Source organism: Scyliorhinus torazame, chromosome 5 (genome assembly GCF_047496885.1).
Source record: "Scyliorhinus torazame isolate Kashiwa2021f chromosome 5, sScyTor2.1, whole genome shotgun sequence".
Classification (NCBI taxonomy): domain Eukaryota; kingdom Metazoa; phylum Chordata; class Chondrichthyes; order Carcharhiniformes; family Scyliorhinidae; genus Scyliorhinus; species Scyliorhinus torazame.
The window spans coordinates 145,653,144-145,679,842 of NC_092711.1; the positions used below are offsets into that span (position 1 = coordinate 145,653,144).

Consider the following 26,699-nt stretch of genomic DNA (forward strand, 5'->3'; position numbering starts at 1 on the left):
CACTGTCTGTGGGAAGTCTGCACGCTCTCCCCGTGTCCACGTGGGGTTTCCTCCGGGTGCTCCGGTTTCCTCTCACGAGTCCCGAAAGAGGTGAACATAGAACAATACAAGAACAACACGGTGGCGCAGTGGTAGCACTGCAGTCTCATGGCACCGAGGTCCCAGGTTCAATCCCAGCTCTGGGTCACTGTCCGTGTGGAGTTTGCACATTCTCCCCTTGTTTGCGTGGGTGTCACCCCCACAACCCAAAAGATGTACAGGTAGGTGGATTGAACATGCTAAATTGTCCCTTAATTTGAAAAGATGAATTGGGTACTCTAAATAAAAAAAAGCAGAGAACAATACAGCACAGGAACAGGCCCTTCGGCCCTCCAAGCCTGCACCGACCCTGGTACCTGCCTGAACTAAAACTGTCTGCACTTATGGAGTCCATATCCTTCCATTCCCACCATTTTCATATATTTATCTAGATGTCCCTTAAATGCTGCTACCGTACCTGCTCCCACCACCTCCCCAGGCAGCACGTTCCATATATTTCCCACCCTGTGTAAAAAACCTGCTCCGCACATCTGTTCTGAACATTTCCCCGTGCACTTTAAACCTCTGTCCCCGAGTACTTGACTCTCCTACCCTAGGAAAGAGCATCTGACTATCCACTCTGTCCATACCACTCATAATCTTGTAGACCTCTATCAGCTCACCTCTCAACCTCCGTCGTTCCAGTGAGAACTGACCGAGTTTATCTAACGTGCTGTTGGGTAATTTGGACATTCTGAATTCTCCCTCCGTGTACCCGAACAGACGGCAGAATGTGGCGACTTGGGGCTTTTCACTTCATTGCAATGTTAATGTGAGCTTACTTGTGACAATAGAGATTATTATTATTAAAGACAGACCTTTCAAATGTCTAAACTGTGGGAAATTCTATAAAATGTCCGGGGAACTGATGCCCCATCAGTTTGGTCACTGATGAGAGACCGTTCAGGTGCTCTCACTGTGGGACGAGATTCATGCGATCGGAGCAACTCACTGTACACCGGCGAATTCACACTGGGGAGATCCAATATTTCCTCATAGTTAAAATTCTCCATCCCTGGTAACATCATCATAAATCTCCTCTGCAGCAGGCAGCATGAGGTCCCAGGTTCGATCCCGACTCTGGGTCACTGTCCGTGCGGAGTTTGCACATTCTCCCCCCGTTTGCGTGGGTTTCGCCCCCACAACACAAACTTGTGCAGGGTAGGTCGATTGGCCAAAATAAATTGCCCCTTAATTGGAAAAATTAATTGGGAACTCTAAATTTAAATAAATAAATAAATAAATCTCCTCTGCAGTCTCTCTCGTGTGATCACATCCTTCATGTAATATGGCTGTGGTCTAACTGGTGTTTGATGCTGTTCCAGCACAATCTCCCTATTCTCATAATCTCAGCCCTCGGCTACCAAAGGAAACTATCCCACCTGCCTTCCTAAGCACTGAAGAGAGAGAGTGATTGGCAGCTGAGAGAGACAGAGGGAGAGAGAGGAAGCAGAGGGAGTGAGAGGCACCAGAGAGAAAGGAGCACCAGAGACTGAGAGAGGCAGGAGAGAGAGAGGAGAGAAGAGAGAGACAGTCTAGTCAGTAACAAAAATAAGTAATGGAATTTAGTTCAGACATGGATCTGCATGAACTGACACCACTTTACTGACAGATTGACATGGTAGTTACTTTACTTGAATCAATGTTATTCAATTTTGAATAAAGGGTAAGATTAACTATATCACAGTCACCCAGTATCAACTAGGTCTTCTGTTTAATACAGAACAGGATTAAACCCAGTGTCCAATATTCGAGGTCTCTGTGGCTGTTGGATGCCTGGTTTCACTGGACAGCTGACGAGCCCACAGCTTCACTGAACTCGTCTACCCAGGGTCTGTTTCTAAACCCTCATCACAACATATTACCTGGTTAGCTATTGCACATATCATCATGGTCAGACACTTCACACAAAGCTCAACCAGAAACAACGGTTCTTCTTTCTACTGATCCCAGCTCCTACAATGGGTCACAGCATCTCCAGCCCTCAGCTCTGTTACTGGACTGTCATTGACATGAGCAACAAAGAGACAGCAAGTTGCCTGAGGCTGAATGGGAAGTTGAAACTTGTGACTCAAAACCAACTGTGTAAGATCTCTGAAAGATCAGGAATTTTAAAGGATAAATTCTATACCCAGTGAACAAATTAATGAGACATAAGACAAAAACATCATGTTTTATGATTTTTACTGCAACAAACTAGAAGCAACAATGCCTAAACACTATTTTTAAAGGGAACGTATCCCTTAAACTATAAATAGAATGTTGCCCTTTTACTTTTAAGACAATCAAAAATCACACTCCATGGTTTTGTCGCTGAAGTTGTCACTCAATTCTCCTGGAACCAGCCCAATGTGATTCTTCATTCCTGTGTTTACTTCCATTCTGTTCCTTCGCCTGACTGGCAATCCTTAACCCCAGATGTGTCTTTTGCAGTGATAGTTTTCCTGATGATATTCAGGTCCTGAAAAACCAAGTGACTCTTCCAAATCCTGAAGTGACGTTCGTTTTTTTTCTGCAAATCTTCATCTAATATCCTGTAAAAGGAATTTATAAATGGAAATTGAGAACAGGCAATTCTAGTTTCCATCCAACACACTCTCCCTCCATTCTCACTCTGTAATGTTCATCCTCCTAATTCTCTAAAGGTGCTGATTCAGGCTGACTGACAGATCCCTGCTCACTGCTTCCCATCTTGGAGAGGCCTGAACATCTCCATGCAGACTGCCAGACATAAATATGTCTATATTACTGAACTCAAAATGTGTGGAACATATCGACTAGATTCACTTCCTTTCTCTTCAGTTGCTGCAAGTTACCAATGACCCCTCAGGATGAGAAAAGAAATGGAAAGATAAAGTAGACTTGGAGCGCTGCTGCCTCTTGTGGGGCATTCCAGAACGAGAGGTAATAGTCTTACGAAAAGCGGTAGCAAATTCAAAACAGTTTTAATTAAAAAAAATTTTTTTTTTAGAGTAACCAATTATTTTTTCTTCCAATTAAGGGGCAATTTAGTGTGACCAATTCACCAACTTTGCACATCTATGGGTTGTGGGGGTGAAACCTACGCAGACACGGGGAGAAAGTGCAAATTCCACAGGCAGTGACCCGGGGCCGGGATCGAACCCAGGTCCTCAGCACCGTAGACAGCAGTGCTAACCACTGGTCCACAGTGCTGCCCTATTCAAAACAGAGTTGAGGAAAAACTGTTTCTCCCAAGGGCTGTGAATATGTGGAATTCACTACCCCAGAGTGCGGTGGAGCTGGGACAGTGAGTAAATTTAGAGTTGGACAGATTTTTAATCGGGTTCAATGGTTCTGAAGAACTCTCAGGACAGTGGAGATAAGGCCAGGATGAGATCAGCCATGACCGAATGGCAGAGCAGACTCGATGGGCCAAATGGCCTAATTCTGCTCCTATATCTTATGAACTTCTGGTTAAAGTCCAACAGGTTTATTCCTCAGGTGAAGGAGCAGCGCTCCAAAGCTAGTGACATCGAAACAAAACTGTTGGACTTTAACCTGGTGTTGTAAGACTTCTTACTGTGCCCACCCCAGTCCAACGCCGGCATCTCCACATTATGAACTTCTGAAAGGGGGAGTCATTAATTTGATTCCCAGATGTTGCCCAGAGGAGAAAGTTTTAGTCTGAAACTCATTGTCCAATCTCCACATTGTGACATCACAAAGGAGATCATCCTCTAAATCAGCCAATAGGAATCGATCCGCTCCGCGGTGACGTCAATGCATTAGTGCGCACACGCAGGCGCGCGGACGCGCGAGCCCCGTCCCCACCCTTTGTTCTCTCTTCCCCAACACATCCTCGAAACGGTTTCCAGGCAACCGGCTGACAGTTCCGACCGTCGGTCATATCCCCCTCCCCTGACCCGGGACTGCGCATGTCTCAGGGAGAGGGGAAGCTCCGCATGCGCAGGAGAGCTCACTTCCGCTGACCTTTCCGCTCAGATGTTCACCAATGGAAAGACTGGGAGGACCGGAAAGAATCTGCCCCTCCGCTAATCAGATGCGGAAGTTGGAAAAGGAGGTTTCTGCGGAGCAAAGCTGTTGTTCCTTGAACCCTGACTGAGACTTCTGTCTCCAACATCTGTGAGTAAAACACTTTCTTTTCTCCCCCTATTCTCATTCTCACCTTTAATTGGTCACTTGCAGCAACTGAAGGGAAAGGAAGTGAATCCAGGGAGGGTGCAGACTCTGGAAAGCTTGGCCCAGGTCGCTCTCTCTCGCTTAAAGACATTGACACCCTTTGCTCCCTCAGCTTGACACATTTATTTGTCTGGCTAAAAGGATGGTCTCTTTCCTAATGTTCACAATTAAAGGCTGGTTTCTCCAGGAGATGGCTGGCATTGATGGGGTCAGTAAACAGGCCAAATCCAACCCAGCCAGTTACTTCCCTGTCGGAATACTCTCCATCATCAGCAAAGTGATGGAAGGAGTCATCAAAGGTCCTATTAAGTGGCACTCATTCTGCAATAACCTGCTCCTGGACGCTCAGTTTGGGTTCCGCAGGGTCACTCAGCTCCTGACCTCATTACATCCTTGGTTCAAACTTGGACGAAAGAGCTGAATGCCAGAAGTGAGGTGAGAGTGACTCCCCTTGACATCAAGGCAGCATTTGACCTAGTATGGCATCAAGGAGCCCCAGCTAAACTGGAGTCAATGGGAATCGGGGGATAACTTTCCACTGGTTGGAGTCATACCTGGCACAAAAGAAGATGGTTGTGGTGATTGGAGGTCAATCATCTCAGCTCCATGACATCACTGCAGGAGTTCCTCAGGGCAGTATCCTAGGCCCAACCATCTTCAGCTGTTTCATCAATGATCTCCCTTCCATCATAAGGTGAGAAGTGGTGATGTTTGTGGATGACTGCACAATGTTCAGCACCATTCTCAACTCCTCAGATAATGAAGCAGTCCATGTCCAAATTCAGTAAGACCTGGACAATATCCAGACTTGGGCTGATAAGTGGCAAGTTACATTCGCGCTACACAAGTGCCAGGCAATGACCATCTTCGAAAAGAGAGGATCTAACTACCACCCCTTGACATTCAGTGGCATTCCCATCGCTGACACCCACACAACCAACATCCTGGGGGTTACCATTGATCAAAAACTGAACTGGACTAGCCATATTAATACTGTAGCTACCAGGGCAGATCAAGGGTTGGGAATCCTACGACGAGTAACACGCTTCCTGATACCCCAAAGCCTGTCCACCAGACATCTACAAGCACAAGTCAGGAGTGTAATCGAATGCGCTCCACTTTGCTGGATGAGTGCAGCTCCAACAACAAAGAAGCTCTATCCAGGAGAAAGCAGCCTAATTGATTGCACCCCCTTCCATAAACATTCAAACCTTCCACCACTTTCCAAACAGTAGCAGCTGTGTATACCATCTACAAGATACACTGCAGTAACTCATAAAGGTTCCTCAGACAGCAACTTCCAAACCCACAACCACTACCATCTAGAAGGACAAGAGCAGCAGAAACCTGGGAAGCCCACCACCTGGAAGTTCTCCTCCAAGTTACTCACCACCTTGACTTGGAAATATATTGCCATTCCTTCACTGTCCCTGGGGCAACATCCTGGAATTCCCTCCCTAACAGCACAGGGGATGTACCTACACCTCCAGGACTGCAGCAGTTCAAGAAGGCAGCTCACCACTACTTCGGAAGGGCAACTGGGGAAGGGCAATAAATGCTGGCCTGACCAGCATTGTCCATATCCCGTAAATTAATTTTTAAAAATTTAATATTGGACAGAGATATGTCTAGTGTTGTTATATGGTATGTATTGTAGATATTATTGATGGTTCTGTAATAAAATACATGGATTATTATTTCTACTTTTGTAACGTAGTACTGTACCTACATTATATATTTCCAGTTATAGTCATTGCAGCACTGACAGAATCCATTTGGGAACTCAACTCAATGCTGACTCTCTGTACAGCAATCCAGTCAGTGCCATTCCCCCTCGATATCCCTGTTCACCAGCAAGTTTATTTTCTTCAAGTAACCATCCTATTTTACTTTAAATTATTGATCATCTCGACTTCCACAACCCTTGTGGGCAGTGAGTTCCCTGTCATGACTAAATAAAATTCTTCCTCAGAATTTCCCTACCTCTAATCAGTAAATATACTTATATGGAGATTCTCTACTCTTGTACAGGTTTTAGTGAGTTTAGATTTGTTGATCAGCGCCTTCACGAAAACTGGGAGGGAAAATAAGTGAATACAATCTGTATATTACACACATTTTTCATCCAGTAATATCAACATATATCTGTCTGGCAGCCTGCATGAAGATTTTCAGGTCTCTGTGTCCAGGACAGGAAGCAGTGAGCTTGGATCTGTCAATGAGCCTGAATCAGCACCTTCAGGAGAATTGGGAGGGTGAATATTAGATACAATGAAAATGAAATGAAAATCGCTTATTGTCACAAGTAGGCTTCAAATGAAGGTACTGTGAAAAGCCCCTAGTCGTCACATTCCGGCGCCTGTTCGGGGAGGCTGTTACGGGAATTGAACCGTGCTGCTGGCCTGCCTTGGAGTGTGTGGGATTGAGATTTACAGCATTTCAGGGGAAGAGAGAGGAAAGAATGTTCGATATAAACTAGAATTGACTGTTCTGAGTTTCTATCCTGTCCTGACAATGATTACTATTGTAAAATCTGTTTGCAGGAAGTTCGAACGAGAGGAGTTTGAGGCCGATATCTCAAACTAAATATCACATCAAGAACTGACTGAGTAACTCAATTCTTGGGATCATCGGCCTTTGAATCTAGAAGGAGAAATGTTTGTCTATTCTGTCTGCTTCACGAGATTTTAAACATTAGTGTGTCTGGAAAAGCACTGAGACACAAACACACACCCGTGTGAGACTGTTACAGAGCACTGACTGTGGAAAGAGCTTTAACCAGTGACACAGTCTGAAAAAGTACTACACCATTCACAGCAGGGAGAGACTGTATAGGTGTTCTGTGTGTGGACGAGGCTTCACTGATTGGTCAACGCGGTGAGACGCAAGATCACCTGGACCATGGAGAAACCATGGAAATGTGAGGATTGTGGGAAGGGATTCACAGCCCCACACGAGCTGGCAAGGCATCAACACAGTCACACTGGAGAGAGGTCGTTCACCTCTCAGTGTTTAAAGGGATTCACTGCCATTGGCAGCCTGCGGCGACACGAACGAATTCACACTGGGGAGAGGCCATTCATCTGCACTGTGTGTGAAAAGGGGTTCACTGACATTGGCAGCCTGCGGAGACACGAACGAGTTCACACTGGGGAGAGGCCATTCATCTGCACTGTGTGTGATAAGGGATTCACTGACATTAGCAGCCTGCGGAGACACGAAAGAGTCCACACTGGAGAGAGGCCTTTCACCTGCTCTCAGTGTGATAAGGGATTCACTGACATTGGCAGCCTGCGGAGACACGAACGAGTTCACACCGGAGAGAGGCCATTCATCTGCACTGTGTGTGATAAGGGATTCACTCATTTACACAACCTGCAGACCCACCAGCGAGTTCACACCGGGGAGAGACCATTCATCTGCACTGTGTGTGATAAGGGATTTACTCGGTTACCCCACCTGCAGAGACACCAGAGAGTTCACACCGGGGAGAAGCCGTTCATCTGCACTGTGTGTGATAAGGGATTCACTCAGTTATCCCACCTGCAGAGACACCAGCGAGTTCACACCGGGGAGAAGCCGTACATCTGCACTGTGTGTGATATGGGATTCACTCAATTATCCAACCTGCGTAGCCACAATGTCACTCACACCAAGAGCAGGCCCTTTAAATGCTCTGACTGCAGGAAGGGTTTCAAAAGCGCTCAGCTACTGATGTCCCACCAGCGCATTCACACTGAGGAGAGACCGTTCAGCTGCTCTCACTGCACAAAGAGGTTTCAAACATCATCCAGATTGCGGAGACACCAGCGAGTTCACACTGGAAAGAAGCCATTCACCTGCTCTCACTGTGGGGAGGGATTCACTCAGTCGTCCAACATGCTGAAACACCAAAGGGTTCACAAGTGATGTTGGGTTAGATTCTGCTGTTAATCACATCCAGGACTGAACCTGGAGTGGGTGAAAGTGTTTGTCTCCTCGCCAACTCCTGGTGCTCGGACGTGGTGACCCTGGCGAACTACTGCTCCCCGGATCTGGAATACCCGACTGTGAAGTGCCGTCCAAACTACCTTCCATGGGAATTCTCTTCTGCCATCATCACGGCGGTCTACATCCCACCCCAGGCGGAAGTGAAGAAGGCGCTTGATGAATTGTACACCGCACTGTTATAAATAACAATGAAGCAGAATACCCGGAGGCCTTGTTCATCGTGGCCGGGGACTTCAACCAGGCCAACCTCGAGTGTACTGCCAAAATTTCACCAACACATCTCCTGTCCCGACAGGGACCCCAACATCCTTGACTGGAAGTATCGGCAGTATCAAGGTGCTAAAGTACGTCCTGTACTTTCCCACTAACTTACAGACAAAACAGCAGCAACTGTACTGTGTATAAACGTGTGTTATTGTAACTACTCCCAGAGATGCTTCGGTTCGCTGAAGCATTCCCTGCATGTTTGTAATAAAGATTCCCAAACTTTACCCAACTCTAGACTCCGAGTGACATTTGTCCCAAAACAACCTGGTGTCAGGAACAGGATCCACTGACGGCTCTGATTAAAGGAAAGTCCCCGTGGACAGCAGATACCGGGGTGAGTATTGTTTGTTTTATACCACCCGTGTTTAGTTCAGTTTGACTGACCACTGGGGACTCCTCAGAACCTCAGGGAGCTGTTTCTGGTCTGTTTCTTTGACATCCATTCAATGCAATTTCAATAACTGGAACATTTCAGGCAGGGAATTGTCGGTTTTACACCAAGGATATGTTTGGGGGCGATACTGAAGTCCCCGTGACCGAGAGGGTTTTGTAGCTGCCAAAATATGAGGGGATAAAGGCGTACGGGAGGTAAAACAGAAAGAGTTAGGCAGTTGGACAGAGTTTGGCGTGTGTTCAGAGGTCCCAGATAGGGGTCAGCCAGCATCATCACATCGATGGATCTGCACAGAAAAGGTCCAACCAGATGGAACTTATAAGGCCCAAGGTGAGGTCAGTGACGCGGGAATTTGAAGAAATCTTTGGAGAGAAAGTGGTCAGAGTGGACTCACCCACAGCGGGAAAGGTAAATTTGAAATTTCTTTGGCCCTTTTCGTGACATTTTCTCGGAACCTTCAGTCAAGAAACATAAAAGCTGCATTTGCGCTGGGGGATCTCCTCCAGAGGGCAGTGTTTCTGCAACCACCAACGGTGCCAGATGGAGATCGAAGACTTTGGAAGTTCAATAAGTTTGTCTATGTTTTGAACAATGTTTCAAGTGTATGGCACTTCTCAGTTAGATCAGTTTTGTCCAAGTCAGGTTGTCCCTACCTGAAGGCAGAAGCTGCCGTGCTTTATTGGTACGAAGGCAGGAAACTCTCGGGCATCTTTATGATGCATGTTGATGGCTGCCTATGTGGTGGTACTAGTGAGTTCCAAAATAATGTTACTGACAGGATCAGAACGACATTTAAGGTTGGAGCCAGGCTTCTGGGACCTTTAAATAAATTGGATTGGAAATCGGGCAGTGTGGGGGTCTGACGTGACTTTACATCAACAATCTCAGGGAGACAGTATGAACCCTGTCACAGTCAATGGGGCCAGGGCCTCACAGAAAGATGAAGATGTTTCCAAAGCTGGGACTGAGCTGCTGCAAAGTTGAATTGATGAATGGAGCCCACAGGCAAGGCCGGATACAAGTTTTGATGTCTTTGAGCTGAGTTCTGTAATGAAACATCCAGAAGTCGAGGATATTTAACGGGCAAACAAAACATTAAAAAATACAAGGTGGAGAAATGTGTGCTGAAATTTCCATCTTTGGGTGAGCTGCAAAATATAAAATGGATTTTTTTAGTGATGCCTCACTCGGATGAGCCTGGCTCAGTGTCTGTACACTGAGTGATGTGTAAGAATCTCTTTCAGCAGAAGAACAGACGAACATTTCTCATTCTAAATTCAAAGGTCGATGATATTCAGCTCCCATGAATCGAGTGACTCTGTCACATCTTGATGTGATGTTTGGTGTGAAATTTCTGTCTGTAACTCCTCCCCTTCTAATATCCTGTAAAAGGAGTTTACAAAAGCCATCACTGTTAGTGCAGGATACCCAAATGAAATGTGAAATTCGATCCTATTGTAAGATCCGGGTTTGGCTCCAATCTCAATTGTAACACTCAAATCAATTACACGTCAGACTGTGTTGTGAAAGTTACCTGCAGCTCCTGACTAGTTACAGACCATTCCAGGTACAAGAATATTGTCACAGAATTTATTAAGTTAATTGTAATAAGTACAAAATCACAATAATTAACAAAGGCAGTGGATCAGTCCGTTCACTCTGGATCACCAGCTCTCAGCTTCCAGGTGACTGTGGAGCTGGCTCTTGTTCTGTTGACTGAAGTCTATCCTCTTACTTCATGTTGAGTTGTGCACCGAGCTCAAGAATTGTAGCTCATTAACCCTTTCTAGTACCTACCTCTACGCATGGCTGGTAGTTTCCTGTGGTTCTGATTGGCCCAAGCAGCCCATGATCAGTCCCTGATTGGTTAAATGGCGCACGATCACTGTCTGATTGCTCTCTGAAGGATATCGGTCACCTTGCTGATGTGTGATGTCAGTTTCTCATTGTGGTGTCACTTCCTCATGATTAATATTCGTCAGGCTCATCGTCCTAACTGATGCCTAAAGTCACCCATGATTATTGTGGTACATTAATTACAAGCCTTATTTAATACTTCCTGTACACTCTACCTACAATGTAACTACTGTTAGGAGGCCCATTAACTACTCACACAAGAGACCTTGTAACTTATTAGTTCTTATCTCGAGCAAAGCTGATTCCACACCCTTAACGGTCAGGCTAAGTTGATCTCTCTGTCCTGAACTAATGTAATCCTTAATGAACAGGAGCAATCCCATCATCTTTTCCGAGCTTCATGCATTCCAATATGTCAAATACCCTTCAACATTTAGATTCCAGCCTTGGTCCCCTTTCAAACAAGTCTCTGTAACGTCTATCAGGACACACATTTATCTCTATCCGTGCTGACAATTCTTTTTTTTAAATTTAGAGTACCCAATTCATTTTTCCAATTAAGGGGCAATTTAGCATGGCCAATCCACCTAGCCTGCACATCTTTCAATTGTGGGGGTGAAACCCACGCAAACACGAAGAGAATGTGCAAACTCCACATGTCAGTGACCCAGAGCCAGGATCGAACCTGGGACCTCGGCGCCGTGAGGCAGCACTGCTAACCACTGCACCACCGTGCTGCCCCATCTGCGCTGACAATTCATCCAATCTCTGTCAAATGCTGTGTGCATTTTCAATCCATTTTCAGGGGTTCAATAATCCAATAGGGATTTCAAGTGAAACCTCTTCATCCAGCGAGTTGTGAGAATGTGGAACTCGCTACCACAGTGAGTGGTTGAGGTGAACAGCATGAATGCTGCATGAACAGCTGTATCTTGACAAGGGAGAAAGGAATAGAAGGATATGCTGATGGGGGGAGATGAAGAGGGCTGGGTGGAGGCTCATGTGGAGCATAAATACTGACAGAGACCAATTGAGCCGACTGGCCTGGCCCTGTGCTGTAGACTCAATGGAACCGAGACAAATGTATTTATTTTAGATCCACCTGATAAAACTCTTTTCTTGGGATGGAGACATCACGGGCTGGGTCAGCATTTGTTACCCATTCATAATTGCCCTTGAACTGAGTGGCTTGCTAGGTCATTACAGTGGGGGACAGTTAAGAGTCAACCACATCTGTGTGGCTCTGGAGTCACGTGTGGGCCAGACCAGGTAAGGATGGCAGATTTCTTTCACTGAAGGACATTAGTAAAACAGATGGGTTTTTACAACAATTGACAATGGTTTCATGGTCATCATTAGACTTTTAATTCCAAATTTTTATTGAATTAAAATCTCACCATCTGTCCTGGTGGGATTCGAACCCCAGAATAATACCTGGGTCTCTGGATTACTAGTCCAGTGGCAATACCACTAGGCCACCGCCTCCCCCATACTATCCAGGATAAAATAAACACAAAGTCGTGAGACTGTCCAGAATGTACCTGTTGTGTAGAACCTTGGTCAGACCGCAGCTGGAGGACTGTGTGCAGTTTTACTGCCCTTGTCGCCAGAGGGAAAGGGCAACAAAGGTTCACCAGACTTGTTCCGGGGATGGCAGGACTGCCCTTAGAGGAGAGATTGGAGAAACCTGGCCTGTATTCTCTAGTGTCAAATAATGAGAAGTGATCACAATGAAACCTACAAAATACTGAAAGGAATAGACAGGGGAGGTGCAGGTGAGATGTTTCCCCTGGTTGGGGAGTCTGGAACCAGTGGACACAATTTCAAAATAAGGGGGAAGCCACTTAGGACCGGTCTCGGAGGAGACATTTTTTTACTCCGAGTGTTGTGAATCTTTGGAATTCTCTACCCCAGAGGGCTGTGGAAGCTCAGTCATTGAGTGTGTTTAAAGCAGAGACTGACAGATTTCTAAATAGCAATAACACAAAGGGATATGGGGATAGTGTGGGGGACCCAGACTCACTCACTCACTCACACAGACTCACTCACTCACTCACACAGACTCACTCACTCACTCACACAGACTCACTCACTCACACAGACTCACTCAATCACTCACTCACTCACTCACACAGAATCACTCACTCACTCCCACATACTCACTCAATCACTCACTCACTCACTCACACAGACTCACTCAAGTGGATGATCAGCCATGATTGTATTGAATGTTGGCGCAGGCTCGATGGGCTGAATGGCCAAGTCCTGCTCCTATGTTCCAATGATACAAAGAAAAGTAGGAAAGTGAATTGTGAAGAGGACATAAGGAGGTTACAAGGTGATATAGATAGGTTAAGTGAGTGGAAAAAATATGCAAAATGGAGAATAATGTGGGAAAATGTGAAATTGTCCATTTTGGCAGGAAGAATAAAAAAGCTTCTTATCTAAACGGTGAGAGATTGCAGAGCTCTGAGATTCAGAGGGATCTGGGTGTCCAAGAGCATGAATCACAAAAGGCGAGTATACAGGTACAGCAAGTAATTAGGAAAGCTAATAGAATGTTATTGTTTATTGTGAGGGGAATTGAATACAAAAGTAGGTTATGCTCCTGTGAGCGGGAATGAATCCAAAAGAATCCCTCGACATTCAGGTCTGCTTCAAACACAAAACAGTTTATTGTTGTAACACCGGCGGGGAGTAAGCCTCTGGGCAAAGGCAGATACCTCTCCACTGAACAAAGGGAATCATCATCATTTATACAATTTCAAATAGTTAGTCAGCCCAAGTCAGCCGGACACGATCCAATCACAATGATTGTAGATTACACACATTGACTGGTAGATCCAATGAAAGTGGTTACTGGGCAGCAGGGAATTGTGTGATCAGCTCATGGACAGCTAGGGGGTTACTCATGATGCCTTCCAGACCCCCTCATCGACCATCCTTGGGTCTCGTGTATACATAACTCACTTATCTTAACCTTGTTACTGGCTGGTACCATTGTCAGAATTCCATAAGAGCATCCCCCTTTGTGAGGGAGAGAGTGAGCTGACTGGTGGTGATTTAATCTGACGGTCACCACACCTCAGACGAGGGACAATGTTGAGGAGGCGGGGCCTTCATGGATGGCCTCAGCCGGTACGGCAGTTGAACCCACGCTGTTGGTGTCGCTCAGTATCACAAACTAGCCATCCAGCCAACTGAGCTAACCAATCCCCTGAAATATTAGTTATTGCCTGTCTCCCGTCACACCATTTAATGTTGTTTCTCAGTCCATGTCAGACAACCTGCCCCATACCTTGATAATTTTCTTCTGCGAGAAACACGAGATAAATTAAACAAAAGAACCATGTACCCTCCATGGCCCATCTCCATGGCAAGGTGGCATGCTTTAGGGGGATCCAAACAGAAATGGGAAGGAAACATCTTCCAACTTCCAAACCAACTTTCAATCTGTGATCCTTGTGAAATTTGAAACCAGGTATTCGCAACAAGGCTCGAAGAGCAACAGCCCACTGGAGTCAAAGTCATGAGACCGGCCAGTCCAGTAGAGGAAACTCTCCAACCATCCCCATTGACCAACTGTCAGAATGAACAAAATGTAGTCCTGGATGTCATTGAGAACAGAAACAATAACAGTAGAATCCAACCCCTGTAATCACTTGTGAACTTGTTTGTGTCTCAGCAGGTGCGTTGAATCACGGAATCCCTTCCCACATTCAGAGCAGGTGAACAAACTCTCCCCAGTGTGAACTCGCTGATGTGCCTGCAGATGGGATAACTGAGTGAATCCCTTCCCACACGGAGAGCAGGTGAACGGCTTCTCCCCAGTGTGAACTCACTGGTGTCTCTGTAGGTTGGATAACTGAGTGAATCCCTTCCCACACGGAGAGCAGGTGAATGGCTTCTCCCCAGTGTGAACTCGCTGGTGTCTCTGTAGGTTGGATAACCGAGCGAATCCCTTCCTACAATGAGAGCAGGCGAATGGCTTCTCCCCAGTGTGAACTTGACGGTGTGCCCGCAGGTTGGATAACAAAGTGAATGTCTTCCCACACTGAGAACAGGTGAATGGCCTCTCCCCAGTGTGAACTCGCTGGTGTGTCTGCAGGTGGGATAACCGAGTGAATCCCTTCCCACACTGGGAGCAGGCGAATGTCCTCTCCCCAGTGTGAACTCGCTGGTGTGACTGCAGGCTGGACATATGAGTGAATGCCTTCCCACACTGGGAGCAGGTGAATGGCTTCTCCCCAGTGTGAACTTGCTGGTGTGTCTGCAGGTGGGATAAGAGAGTGAATCCCTTCCCACACTGGGAGCAGGTGAATGGCTTCTCCCCAGTGTGAACTTGCTGGTGTGTCTGCAGGTGGGATAAGAGAGTGAATCCCTTCCCACACTGGGAGCAGGTGAACGGCCTCTCCCCAGTGTGAACTCGCTGATGTGACTGCAAGTTATCGAACCGAGTGAATCCTTTCCCACACTGAGAGCAGGTGAACAACCTCTCCCCAGTGTGAGTTCGCTGGTGTATCTGCAGGCTGATCAACTGAGTGAATCTCTTCTCACACTGAGAGCAGGTGAACGGCCTCTCCCCAGTGTGAACTCGCTGATGTATCTGCAGATGGGATAACTGAGTGAATCCCTTCCCACACTGGGAGCAGGCAAACGGCCACTCCCCTGTGTAAACTCGCTGGTGTCTCTGCAGGTTGGATGAGGAAATGAATCCCTTCCCACACTGAGAGCAGGTGAATGGCCTCTCCCCAGTGTGACTGCGTCGATGAATCTCCAGCGCAGATGGGACTCTGAATCCCTTCCCACAGTCCCCACATTTCCATCGTTTCTCCATATTTTGGGTCTATTTGTGTCTCTCCAGGGCGGACAATCAGTTGACGCCTTGTTCACACACAGAACACGTGTACGGTCTCTTCCTGCTGTTTTTTCAGGCTGTGTAACTGATTAGAGCTCTTTCCACAGTCAGTGCTCTGGAACACTCTCACTCGGGTGTGTGTGTCTCGGTGCTTTTCCAGTCACACTGATGTTTTAAAATCTTCTCAAGCCAACAGACGAGGCAAACATTTCTCCTTCTAGATTCAAAGTCCGATGATGTTCATGCCCTGATGAATCGAGTGACTCAGTCTGATCGAGACGCTTAGTTTGAGATATCTGTCTGTAATTCCTCCTTTTCTAATATCCTGTAAAAACAATTTACAAAACACATCAGTGTCAGTACAGGACAGAAACTCAGAACACACGGGGACTTCCGGTTGCGACATGTCGGGAGCGGCCGCATATGAGGCAGCTCTCATCCGGGGACTTTGTTTTCCATCTTTTTCACCCAGTCTTTGAGGGGGTTTGGGGATATTTCAAATTTGTCAATGGGATAAAGCTCAATTACTGTGGAAATGTCCAAGAAACCAAGTTTGAAGAAGCCAGCGGGCAAAGAATCGTCATCCGATTCAGATTCTTTTCCAGGCTCATTGGAAACAAAATGGCGGCGGCTGCTGCCGAAGCGAAAGTTATGGTGTTGTCAGTTGAGATGCTCATGGGCATCTTAGCAACAGCCGACTATCTCCGAGGATGTCCCTATATCAACCGAGGAGCCCCCAGCTCCTATTCAATTGATAAACGGTAAAGGGTGCAGGGCATGGGGGTGGCTCTTTCGATGAAGAGCAAGCGGATTGTCTCTTTAGAGGCTAAGATGGTCTTTTGGCTGATAATAACAAATCTCTATGTGCCAAAGTAGACGACTTAGAGAATCGCTTCAGGAGACAAACTCTTCGCGTTATGGGGCTGCTGGAGGGATTGGAGGGCCCGCACCCGACTGAATACACGTCCAGGATGTTTGGGAAGATGGTGGGGAGGGTGAACAGTTGTTCCTTCCTGAGCTGGATGGGGCCCATCACTCGCTCTGTCAGACGCCTTGCCCAGGAGAGCCACCTCGGGCAATTACCGTCAGGTTCCACAGTTACCGGGATAAGGAACGAGTCCTGAGGTGGGCGAATGATCACCGTAACTACAAATGGGATAGCCATGCCATCAGGCCCCATCAGGATGTGGGGGCGGAGCTGCCAAAAAAGAGGGCGGCATTTATCAAGCCCAAGGCTGCACTTTTCATACGTGGTGTTCGGTTTGGGGTGGTTTACCCAGCACACCTCACAGTGAGTTTTAATTCAAAAGACCACTACTTTTGAGGCGCTGGATGATGCCGATGCTTTTGTGAGGAAGCTCAGGCTCGGTATTTTTGTATTATATATGGGGTCTTGTTGTTTTTGGAGAGGGATTGTGGTTTTGGGGTCTTGTTGGGGTTTCTTGTACCAGTTTGTATTTGACTGTTTTTTTGTGGGGGTGGGGGTTTCCTTTATTTAAAGTTGGGTGCAGGTGGGAGGGGGGTTTGTTATGGTTACTCAGTTTTATATGCCCCGTGGGGGAGTTGCCCTGCGAGCTGAAGAAGGTAGTTAATGGGAACAAAGTGGTGGGGGTAACTGCAGCTCATTAACATAGTATAGGTTTTAGATTATGGGCTGAGTGTGTTGGTTCTGTTTGGCGTTAAGGATTGTTGAGCAAGGATTGTTGAGCTAAGGGTCTGAGGGGGTTCTTCGGGCTTTTGGTTGTGGTTTTAATGAGAGGCAGGGAGATGGGGGATGGAGAGCTGGGGGATGGAGAGCTGGGGGATGGAGAGCTGGGGGATGGAGACCTGGGGGATGGGGAGCTGGGGGATGGGGAGCTGGGGGATGGGGAGCTGGGGAGCTGGGGGATGGGGAGCTGGGGGATGGGGAGCTGGGGGATGGGGAGCTGGGGGATGGGGAGCTGGGGGATGGGGAGCTGGGGGATGGGGAGCTGGGGGATGGGGAGCTGGAGGATGAGGAGCTGGGGGATGGGGAGCTGGGGGATGGGGAGGGTTTATCAACAGTGACTACAGCTTGCTCTTTGCTCTGTTTTGTTGGGGGCCTGGTGGCCGACTCAGGTGGGCTCGATGCCGATACTTTTTCAGTCATTTTAGAATGATCTCTTTTGGTGGATATGGCTGACTGGGGTACGGGGTGGGTGGGGGTAAACCCTCAATCCGACTGGCCATTTGGAATGTGAGGATGTGAGGGGGTTGAACGGTCTAGTGAAGAGATCAGGGATATTCGCTTATGTGAAGAGTTTGAATGCGGATGTGGTGTTTTTGCAGGAGGGCCATTTGCGGGTCAGGATCAGACACTGTTACGGAAGGCTTGGGTGGGACAGATGTAGGTCCCAGGGGACCGCAGTGTTGATAAGTAAAAGCGTTTCTTTTTCAGCTTTTCGAATTCTGACAGATCCGAATGGGAGACACGTGATTGTCAGTGGGTCTTTCGTGGGCACCTTGATAGTCCCAGTACATGTGTCCACTCCGAATTGGGACGATCACAGTTTATATTAATAAATTACTGACCTCTATTCCTGACTTGGACACACATCAGCTAATCTTGGGGGGAGACTTTAATTGTGTTTTGGATCCTAGTCTGACCGATCTATGCCCAGGTCTGTGATTCCTTCGGGGTGGCCAAAGTGGTGGTGACTTTCATAAGACCATATGACATAGGAGCAGAATTAGGCCACTCGGCCCATCGAGTCTGCTCCGCCATTCAATCATGGCTGATATTTTCTCATCCCCATTCTCCTGCGTTCTCCCCATAACCCCTGATCCCCTTATTAATCAATAACCCATCTAACTTCATGGAGCAGATTGGGGGGCAGAAATTCATACCTTGGATCCGTTGTTATAAAGGCCTCCCACCACTAGTGTTTATACAAATATGCTGAGCTCAGGTTATTTTCAGTTGGATAGGGGCACAAGGCAGTGTTGCCCACTGTCTCTGCTTCTGTTTGCCTTGGGGTGGCATGGTGGCACAGTGGTTAGCACTGCTGCCTCACAGCACCATGGACCCGGGTTCAATTCCAGCCTTGGGTGACTGTCTGTGTGGAGTTTGCCCTTTCTCCTCGTATCTGAGTGGGTTTCCTCCTGGAGCTCCGGTTTCCTCCCACAGTCCAAAGATGTTCAGGTGAGGTGGACCGGCCGTGATAAACATCCCCCTAGTGTCCAAAAGGGGATGGTTGGGTTACAGGAATAGGGTAGAGGTGTGGGCCTAGGTAGGATGCTCTTTCAGAGGGGCGGTGCAGACTTGATGGGCCGAATTGCCTCCTTCTGTACTGTAGGAATTCGATAATACTATGAATAAAGCCATTGGCTACTACGTTGAGGTTTTCCGGGTGATGGACAGGGTTAGAGAGGCGAGGGAGAGAGCACAGGGTGTCCCTGTATGCAGATGATCTGCTTCTTTATATCACGGACCCAGTCTCCATGATGGATGAGATAATGAAGCTTTTGTGGAGTTTTGACTCCTTTTCTGGGTACAGAGTAAATCCGGACAAGAGCTCATATTATCTGGTGATCCCCCAGAGAGGGGGGCTGACCTGGGGATGTTGCCTTTTAACCTTGCCAGATCCAGCTTGGTTATCTGGGAATCCACGTAGCCCACGAGAGGGCCTCTCTTCAGAAATGTCAGTTTGCTCGGCTGGTGAATGAGGTCAGGGCAGATTTGCAGAGGTGGCAACCTCCCACTGTCTTTGGCCGACAGGGTTCAGATGGTTAACATGAACATCCTTCCGAGGTTGCTGTTTCTTTTCCAATGTCTCCCTATCTTTTATCTTTCTTCACAAATCATCCAATGTTAAAATCAATACGCTGATTACTTCTTTCATTTGGGTGGGAAGGACCCCGAGGATTTGCAGGACATTCCTGCAGAGAGAGAGAGACAGGCTTAGCCATATTTCATCTGTTTAAGAAGGGTAGCAAGGATAATCCAGGGAACTACAGGCCGGTGAGCGTTACGTCAGTGATAGGGAAATTACTGGAGAGAATTCTTCGAGACAGGATCTACTCCCATTTGGAAGCAAATGGACGTATTAGTGAGAGGCAGCATGGTTTTGTGAAGGGGAGGTCATGTCTCACTAACTTGATAGAGTTTTTCGAGGAGGTCACTAAGATGATTGATGCAGGTAGGGCAGTGGATGTTGTCTATATGGACTTCAGTAAGGCCTTTGACAAGGTCCCTCATGGTAGACTAGTACAAAAGGTGAAGTCACACGGGATCAGGAGTGAGCTGGCAAGGTGGATACAGAACTGGCTAGGTCATAGAAGGCAGAGAGGAGCAATGGAAGGATGCTTTTCTAATTGGAGGGCTGTGACTAGTGGTGTTCCGCAGGGATCAGTGCTGGGACCTTTGCTGTTTGTAGTATATATAAATGATTTGGAGGAAAATGTAACTAGTCTGATTAGTAAGTTTGCAGACGACACAAAGGTTGGTGGAATTGCGGATAGCGATGAGGACTGTCAGAGGATACAGCAGGATTTAGATTGTTTTGGAGACTTGGGCGGAGAGATGGCAGATGGAGTTTAATCCGAACAAATGTGAGGTAATGCATTTTGGAAGGTCTAATGCAGGTAGGGAATATACAGTGAATGGTAGACCCCTCAAGAGTATTGAAAGTCAGAGAGATCTAGGTGTACAGGTCCACACAGGTCACTGAAGGGGCAACACAGGTGGAGAAGGTAGTCAAGAAGGCATACAGTATGCTTGCCTTCATTGGCCGGGGCATTGAGTATAAGAATTGGCAAGTCATGTTGCAGCTGTATAGAACCTTAGTTAGGCCACACTTGGAGTATAGTGTTCAATTCTGGTCGCCACACTACCAGACGGATGTGGAGGCTTTAGAGAGGGTGCAGAAGAGATGTACCAGAATGTTGCCTGGTATGGAGAGCATTAGCTATGAGGAACGGTTGAATAAACTTGGTTTGTTCTCACTGGAACGACGGAGGTTGAAGGGCGATCTGATAGAGATCTACAAAATTGTGAGGGGCATAGACAGAGTGGATAGTCAGAGGCTTTTCCCCAGGGTAGAGGGGTCAATTACTCAGGGGCATAGGTTTAAGGTGCGAGGGGCAAGGTTTAGAGTAGATGTACGAGGCAAGTTTTTTTACACAGAGGGTAGTGGGTGCCTGGAGGTGGTGGAAGCAGGGACGATCGTGACATTTAAGGGGAGTCTTGACAAATACGTGAATAGGATGGGAATAGAGGGATACGGACCCAGGAAGTGTAGAAGATTGTAGTTTAGTCGGGCAGCATGGTCGGCACAGGCTTGGAGGGCCGAAAGGCCTGTTCCTGTGCTGTACTTTTCTTTGTTCTATTATTGGGCAGCCAATATTGAAAGGGTGCTGGGGTTATTCAGAGATCTGAATTCTATATGGGGGTAGATGGAGACAGGCACTTGTCAGGGTCCAGTTTACGGGCCTTGGTTAATGCCTTGCTTCCGTTTTCTCCTATGAAATGTACCTTGAGCCCTGTGGTGGTGGCTACACTGAGGGTTTGGAGACAGTTCAGGCAACGCTATTGGCTCAGCTCAATATTGTTGTTGGCCCCTCTCTATGGGACTCACCACATTTTGCCTACGGATTTAGATTTAGGTCCTGGAGGAGGGAAGCTCTGGAAAAGTTTGGTGACTTGTTTGTGAACGGCAGGTTTATTGGTTTTGATGAACTGGTGGAAAAATTACAACTCGCGAGCTCTAATTTTCTTAGATGCATGATTTCCTACGTAAGGAGATCTCGGCGTTTCCTTTAGCACGCCTGCCGTCTCTGATGATTTGGATTCTATCTCTTGCTGACGTGGGTGAGGGTAGGATTTCAGATATCTACAGTCTGCTAAGCAAGCTCCACTGAATGAGGTGAAGAGAAAGTGGAAGGGGGAATTGGATCTGGTTTCTGTGGAGGGGGTGTGGAGTGAGACTGTACAGGGTCAACACAACCTCCTCCTGTGTTAAGTGGAGCTTGACAGGGGACATCTGACTAGATTGTGTGGTTTTGTTCTCGGGGGTGGCAGACAGGTGAGCTTGGTGTTCTCGGGTCTGGCGAATCATAAAAGGTACCATCTTTTTAGCCAGACAAATAAATGTGTCAAGCTGAGGGAGCAAAGGATGTCAATGTCTTTCAGAGAGAGAGAGAGACCTGGGCCAACCTTTGCAGAGTCTGCACCCTCCCTGGATTCACTTCCTTTCCCTTCGGTTGCTGCAAGTCACCAATTAAAGATCAGAATGAGAAAATAAATGGAAAGGGGGAGAAAATAAAGTATTTTACTCACAGATGTTGGAGACAAGAGGAAGTATCAGTCTGGGTAAAGCTCAATAGTCATTCACACAAAGCCCGCGCTCTGATTGGCTGGAGGGCAAAAGTCCTTCCGGTGGCCCACTCTTTCCTTTCAACATTTCAGCGGGAAGTCAGGGCGGGGGAGGGTCTCTGCACATGCGCAGCTGCCTCTCTGTTATGGACATGCGCATTACCGGTCGACGTTGGGACGCAAACGGAATTGTCGGTGTTTGGAGCATGCGCATTCGGAATAATGGGCCTGTTCGTTTTGGAAAGCCCGAGCAAAACTAAGGAGGTGGGTGGAAAGATTTGGAAATACTCTGTGGAGCCGCAAAACCTGATGAATAGTTGTCAGCTCCCTGATTCTGGTTCGGGAAATTCTTTCCCAGGACCAGGCTCAAGTTAATGCCCAAAATATTTGTTCAGTGAGTGGAGGATAGGGAGGGGAAAACAATAAGGTTAGACCCCGCCCCTCATGCACTCTGACTGGCTGAAGGACCGAGCGGCTGTCTCCGTCCTGTAGCCCCGCCCCTCATTCTCTCTGATTGACTGGAGGACCGAGCGGCTCTCTGAGTCCTCCAGACCCGCCCCTCATTCACTGCGTGCTGGAGGACCATGCGTCTGTCTCAGTCCTCCAGTCCCGCCCCTCATTCACTCAAATGGCTGACACAGTCCTCCAGCCCCGCACCTCATTAACTCTGACTGGCTGGAGGGCCAAGCGGCAGTCTCAGTCCTCCAGGCCCGCCCCTCATTATCTCTGATTGGCTGGAGGACCAGTCGGCTCTCAGTCCTCCAGACCCGCCTCTCATTCACTCTGATTGGCTGGAGGACCAGGCAGCTCTCAGTCCTCCAGCTCCGATCCGTTACCTGGAGACTGTGCAGCGCATTCCCAACGGAAGGTATTCAAATTCCGGCTCCAAAATCACACCCTAGCGAGTAGGCCGTGAATCCCCAAGGAAAGGTTTTTTCATTGAGCTCCGAAAATCCGGACCTCTCAGTCCACTCCCTGGAAACTAGGCCGTGAATCCCCGAGGAAAGGTCTTTATACTGACTGCTCCGAGACTCTGCCTCTCCAAGTCCACTCCCTGAAGACAGGGAGAAAGAGGCGTTAGAGACTCGGTATTGGGGAATGAGAGAGGAAAGAATGTTCTCCAGGAACTAGAATTGTCTGTTCTGAATTTCTATCCTGTGCTGACAGTGATGTCTTTTGTAAACTCCTTTTACAGGATATGAGAAGAGGAGGAATTACAGACAGAAATCTCAAACGTAACGTCTCGATCTGACAGTCACCAGATTCCCTGGGAATCTGACTATCATCAGCCTTTGAATCTAGAAGGGAAGAAGAACTGTTTGCCTAATCTGACAGCCTCTAAAGGATTTTAAACATCATTGTGACTGGAAAAGCACTGAGACCCCCCCCCCCCCCCCCCCCATGAATCAACATTGTGCCATTCACAGCGGGGAGTGACACGTGTGAACGAGACTTCCAACTAATTTTCTGACCTGGAGAGACACAAGGAGACACAAAACATGGAGAAACCGTGGATATGTGGGGACTGTGGGAAGGGATTCAATGCACCATCTCAACTTGAGTTTCATCAACGCATTCACACCGGGGAGAGGCCGTTCACCTGTGCTCAGTGTCGGGAGGGATTCACTGTGTTATCCCGCCTACAGACACACCAGCGAGTTCACACTGGGGAGAGGCCGTTCAACTGCTCAGGGTGGGAAGGGATTCACTCAGTTATCCCATCGACAGACACACCAGCGAGTTCACACTGGGCATAAGCCATTCAACTGTTCAGTGTGGGAAGTGATTCACTCAGTTATCTCATCTGCGGAGACATCAGCAAGTTCACACTGGGGAGAGGCTGTTCACCAGCTCTCAGTGTGGAAATAAATTCTCTGAGTTATCCAGCCTGCAGACACACCAGTGAGTTCACACTGCGGAGAGGCCTGAGAAAGATGGAAAACAAAGTCCCCGGATGAGAGCTGCCTCACATGCGGCCGCTCCCGACATGTCGCAACCGAAGTCCCCGTCTGTTCTTAATTTCTGCTGTACTGACACTGATGTCTTTTGTAAATTGTTTTTACAAGATATTAGAAAAGGAGGAATTACAGACAGATATCTCAAACTAAACGTCTCAATCAGACTGGGTCACTCGATTCATCAGGGCCTGAACGTCATCGGACTTTAAATCTAGAAGGAGAAATGTTTGCCTCGTCTGTCAGCTTGAGAAGATTTTGAACATCAGTATGACTGGAAAAGTACCAAGCCACACACACCCGACTGAGAGTGTTCCAGAGCACTGACTGTGGAAAGAGCTTTAACCAGTTACACAGCCTGAAAAAAACATCACACCATTCACAGTGGGGAGAGACCGTACACGTGTTCTGTGTGTGAACAAGGCGTCAACTGATTGTCCGCCCTGGAGAGACACAAATAGACCCAAAATATGGAGAAACGATGGAAATGTGGGGACTGGGAAGGGATTCAGAGTCCCATCTGCGCTGGAGATTCATCAACGTAGTCACACTGGGGAGAGGCCCTTCACCTGCTCTCAGTGTGAGAAGGGATTCACTCAGTATTCTGACCTGCAGACACACCAGCGAGTTCACACCGGGGAGAGGCCGTTCACCTGCTCTCAGTGTGAGAAAGGATTCAGTCAGTTATCCAGTCTGCGGACACACCAGCGAGTTCACACTGGAGAGAGACCATTCACCTGCTCTCAGTGTGGGGAGGGATTCATTCAGTTGATCAGCCTGCAGATACACGAGCGAGTTCATAGCGGCAAGTGGCCGTTCACCTGCTCTCAGTGTGGGAAGGGATTCATTTCCTCATCCAACCTGCAGATACACCAGCGAGTTCATACTGGGGAGAGGCCGTTCACCTGCTCTCAGTGTGGGAAGGGAGTCACTCAGTTATCCCACCTGCAGTCCCCACATATCCACGGTTTCTCTCACCTGTGGAGACATCAGCGAATTCACACTGGGGAGAGGCTGTTCACCTGCTCTCAGTGTGGAAATAAATTCTCTGAGTTATCCAGCCTGCAGACACACCAGCGAGTTCACACTGGGGAGAGGCCGTTCACCTACTCTCCGTGTGAGAAGGCCATCACCACGTTATCCAACCTGCGGAAACACCAACGAGTTCACACCAGGGAGAATTAACTCAGTTGGCTGGATGGCTGGTTTGTGATGCAAAGCGACTCCAACATCAGGGGGTTCAACTCCCGTACCGGCTGAGGTTATCCATGAAGGCCCCACCTTTTCAACATTGCCCCTTGCCTGAGGTGTGGTGACCGTCAGATTCAATCACCACCAGTCAGCTCTCTCTCTCTCAAGAGGGCAAAGCAGACTCTGGTCCTCTGGGACTTTGGCGACTCTTATTTCACACAAATACAACAAACATAGATTCCTTTAAGGAGCAAAAATCCAACAGGAAAAGTGATGCAACCGTGGCTAACAAGAAATGTTAAAGATTCCATTAGATCAATGGAGGAGACTCATAAAGTGGCCAAAATAGTCGTAAGCCTGAGGATTGAGAACTTGTTTGAGAATTCAGCAAAGGAGGATCAAGAAACTGATCAAGAGAAAATAGAATATGAGAGCGATAAACATAAAAAACGACTGGAAAAGCTCCTATAGGAATGTGAAAAGGAAAAGATTAGCAAAGACCAATGTGGGTCCATTCCAGGCAGAGACAGGAGTGTTTTTTTTTTAAATTTAGAGTACCCAATTCATTCTTTCCAATTAAGGAGCAATGTAGAGTGGCCAATTCACCAACTCTGGACTTCCGGTGGCGGCTATGGATGGAGACTTCCGGTGGCGGCTATGAAGGAGTAAGTTGCACATTTGGTGGCTCCCGCTCTGGTCGGACTTTTGGACCTTTCCCCTGGACTTTTTTCTGGTTTTAAACAGTAAATTCAAAGGCTGAATCAATTGGACACTGTTTCCACGTATTCGTGTATGGAGCAAAGAACCAGAAGTGCACGAAAAGGCAGAAATAAAAAGTTGGCCAAGAGCTGTGTTGAAGCTGCAGCAGGAGACAGCATGGCCGAGGACGGGACGCCTGGGGTGGCGGCGCTGCGACCATCCGAGCAGTTGATGCAGGTCATCCAGGATGGTTTCGGGGTATAAGCTCAATATGGGGAAGAGCAAGATGTTTGTGGTCCAGGCGAGAGATCAGGAGAGACGACTGCGGGATCTGCCATTCAGAGTGGTAGGGGACAGTTTCAGGTACCTAGGTATCCGAGTGGCGATGGATTTGCGACTAAATAGAATTTGGCCCGGCTGGAGGATCAGATGAAGGAGGGATCCGGAAATGGAATGCGCTCCCGTTGTCTCTGGCGGGCAGAGATTAAACGGTAAAAATGACGGTCCTCCCAAGATTCCTATTCATTTTTCAATGCCTCCCCATCTTCATCCCGCAGTCCTTTTTTCAGCGGGTCAATAAAGTTATTGTGGGCTGTGTGTGACGGGGGGCAAGTCCTCGCGGGTGAAGAGGGCAATGCTCGAGTGGAGTCAGGGGGATCGTGAGCTGGCGCTGCCGAATTTCAGCAATTATTACTGGGCGGCTAACATAGCCATGGTGAGGAGGTGACTGGTGGGGGGGAAGCCGGCGTGGGTGTGCATGGAGGCGGCTTCTTGCAAGGGCACAAGTCTGAGGGCGGTGGTAACAGCGCCTCTACCATTCCCGCCAGCGCGGTACTCCACCAGTCTGAGTGGTGGTGGCGGCCTGAGAGTCTGGGGGCAGTGGAGGGGACATGTGGAAGCAGAGGGGGCATCGGTATG

General features: G+C 47.9%; 2 protein-coding genes and 2 long non-coding RNA genes across 4 annotated transcripts in view; 2 read left to right on the plus strand and 2 right to left on the minus strand.

The window, feature by feature from the left end:
- Positions 1-22,652, minus strand: part of LOC140417955 (uncharacterized) — a 72,391-nt gene extending 49,739 nt beyond the window's left edge. The window contains 3 exon segments of the mRNA XM_072501387.1: positions 14,409-15,930; positions 18,471-19,502; positions 21,901-22,652. Of these exon segments, the coding sequence (XP_072357488.1) occupies positions 14,409-15,584 (1,176 nt within the window). The 5' untranslated portion in view covers positions 15,585-15,930; positions 18,471-19,502; positions 21,901-22,652.
- LOC140421974 (uncharacterized) lies at positions 2,245-4,019 on the minus strand. Its single transcript, XR_011947188.1, has 2 exons — positions 3,871-4,019; positions 2,245-2,612 (listed from the first exon to the last, which is right to left on the minus strand). It is a non-coding gene; the product is annotated as an uncharacterized lncRNA (long non-coding RNA).
- On the plus strand, positions 4,071-8,725 carry LOC140421933 (uncharacterized). The gene is made up of 2 exons (XM_072506916.1): positions 4,071-4,182; positions 6,783-8,725. The coding sequence occupies exon 2, from the start codon at positions 7,141-7,143 to the stop codon at positions 8,146-8,148; it is 1,008 nt and encodes a 335-aa protein (XP_072363017.1). The 5' UTR covers positions 4,071-4,182; positions 6,783-7,140; the 3' UTR covers positions 8,149-8,725.
- Positions 22,653-22,728: 76 nt separating the features above from the next.
- LOC140422002 (uncharacterized) lies at positions 22,729-26,282 on the plus strand. Its single transcript, XR_011947216.1, has 2 exons — positions 22,729-22,804; positions 23,132-26,282. It is a non-coding gene; the product is annotated as an uncharacterized lncRNA (long non-coding RNA).
- Positions 26,283-26,699: the final 417 nt, after the last annotated feature.

Coding starts and splice junctions, on each gene's coding strand:
- LOC140421933 (XM_072506916.1), top strand. CDS start 7,141: ATGGAGAAACCATGGAAATGTGAGGATTGTGGGAAGGGATTCACAGCC.